Source organism: Boleophthalmus pectinirostris, unplaced genomic scaffold, assembly GCF_026225935.1.
Source record: "Boleophthalmus pectinirostris isolate CB_2022bp ecotype Guang Dong unplaced genomic scaffold, ASM2622593v1 HiC_scaffold_21, whole genome shotgun sequence".
NCBI lineage: Eukaryota > Metazoa > Chordata > Actinopteri > Gobiiformes > Gobiidae > Boleophthalmus > Boleophthalmus pectinirostris.
The window spans coordinates 37259261-37260781 of record NW_026571175.1 but is presented as its reverse complement, the minus strand read 5'-3'; the positions used below and the strand labels follow the sequence as shown (position 1 = coordinate 37260781).

General features: G+C 55.1%; 1 protein-coding gene across 3 annotated transcripts in view; it reads left to right on the top strand.

Moving 5' to 3' along the window:
• The window catches only part of ccdc126 (coiled-coil domain containing 126), a 16733-nt gene extending 16210 nt beyond the window's left edge, over positions 1 to 523 (top strand). For all 3 annotated transcript variants that reach the window (XM_055157261.1, XM_055157259.1, XM_055157260.1), the window contains one exon: positions 279 to 523. In XM_055157261.1, the coding sequence (XP_055013236.1) occupies positions 279 to 520 (242 nt within the window). In that variant the 3' untranslated portion in view covers positions 521 to 523. The remainder of the gene's footprint in view (positions 1 to 278) is intronic.
• Positions 524 to 1521: the final 998 nt, after the last annotated feature.

Below are 1521 nucleotides of genomic sequence, written 5' to 3'. Positions count from 1 at the left end.
TTCTGTCCCTCTGTCCCTCTGTCCCCCCTGTCCCTCTGTGTCCTTCTGTCCTCTGTCCCTCTGTCCCTCTGTCCCCCTGTCCCTCTGTCCCCTTCTGTCCCCTCTGTCCCTCTGTCCCCCTGTCCCCTGTTCTGTCCTTCTGTCCCTCTGTCCCCTCTGTCCTCTGTCTGTCCCTCTGTCCCCTGTCCCTGTCCCTCTGTCCCTCTGTCCTTCTGTCCCTCTGTCCCTCTGTCCTTCTGTCCCTCTGTCCCTGTCCCTCTGTCCCCGTGTGTCCACAGCCGACCTGAAGAGGACCATCGCCGTGTTACTGGACGACATCCTGAACCGCCTGTCCAAACTCGAGGGAAAAATCCACCTGATGGACAACTCCTCCTCGTCCTCGTCCTCGTCCTCCACCAACTCCTCCCAGCCAGCAGGGGGCGCTCTGTCCGCCGCCCCCGTGTCCTTACAGAGGCCCGGCAAACACAAGCCCACCGCCCGGACCACGCGCCTGCACCCACACGCCCCCAACCGCCTCTAGTCCCGCCCCTGCCCCCTCAGCCCGCCCACACGCCCCCAACCGCCTCTAGTCCCGCCCCCTGCCCCTCAGCCCCGCCCACACGCCCCCAACCGCCTCTAGTCCCGCCCCCTGCCCCCTCAGCCCCGCCCACACGCCCCCAACCGCCTCTAGTCCCGCCCCCTCAGCCCCGCCCACCACCGCCGCCGCCGCCAGACTCTGAGCCTGCTCCTTCTATTTATTTTGAAGAACTGCACATGTTTGTTTGAGTTTTGCTTTTATTTAATCGTTTTTTGTTTAGTTTTTTTCTCCGTCCGATGCCATATCTGCAGTGTTATTTTTAGCCGCTCGACTCGTCCCGACACCAGCTGCGCTCGTCCCGCTCGGGTCAGAACCGGGGCTGCACAATACAACGGAAACGACGTGATATTTTCATCCGAGCGCGTTTAGACGTGAACCGTGTCACATTTCCGAGAGAACGAGGTCCACAAACCACAAACGTTCACACTGTTCGGAGTAAAAACTTCGTCTCCGTTCAGTCCGGAGCCTGAAGTGACCTGCGCTCCTGTTTCTGATCTTTTAAAAACAGTCTGAACCACACAGATCCGACTTTTCAAATACGACCAAAATCAGAAAATCATAAAATAAAAAAAAACGGAAATGGAAATTTAGTGCCACCCTCCACCAGAAAGTTCCACAGTGCACCTTTAAAGTGCGTACGACAGGTTTTTATGCTCTTCTAATCAAAAACGCACCGATCCAGCTTTTTCAGTTCCGATACCGCCATCGATACTTTGATTTTAAGTATCTGTCGATCCCCGATATTAACCGATACCGGCGTAGGGACAGAAAATTGAACTCATTTCCTTTAAACTCAAGTCGACTCAAACGCAAAGAGCCAGTTGTGAAACACTGAGACGTTCTCGGCCCAAATACGACGGTTGATACTTTGCGGTGGGAGTTCTACATGTGTCTCTATGGGCAGAATGTTCAGCAGTTACCGTGGCAACTGTGAAATTTTTTAA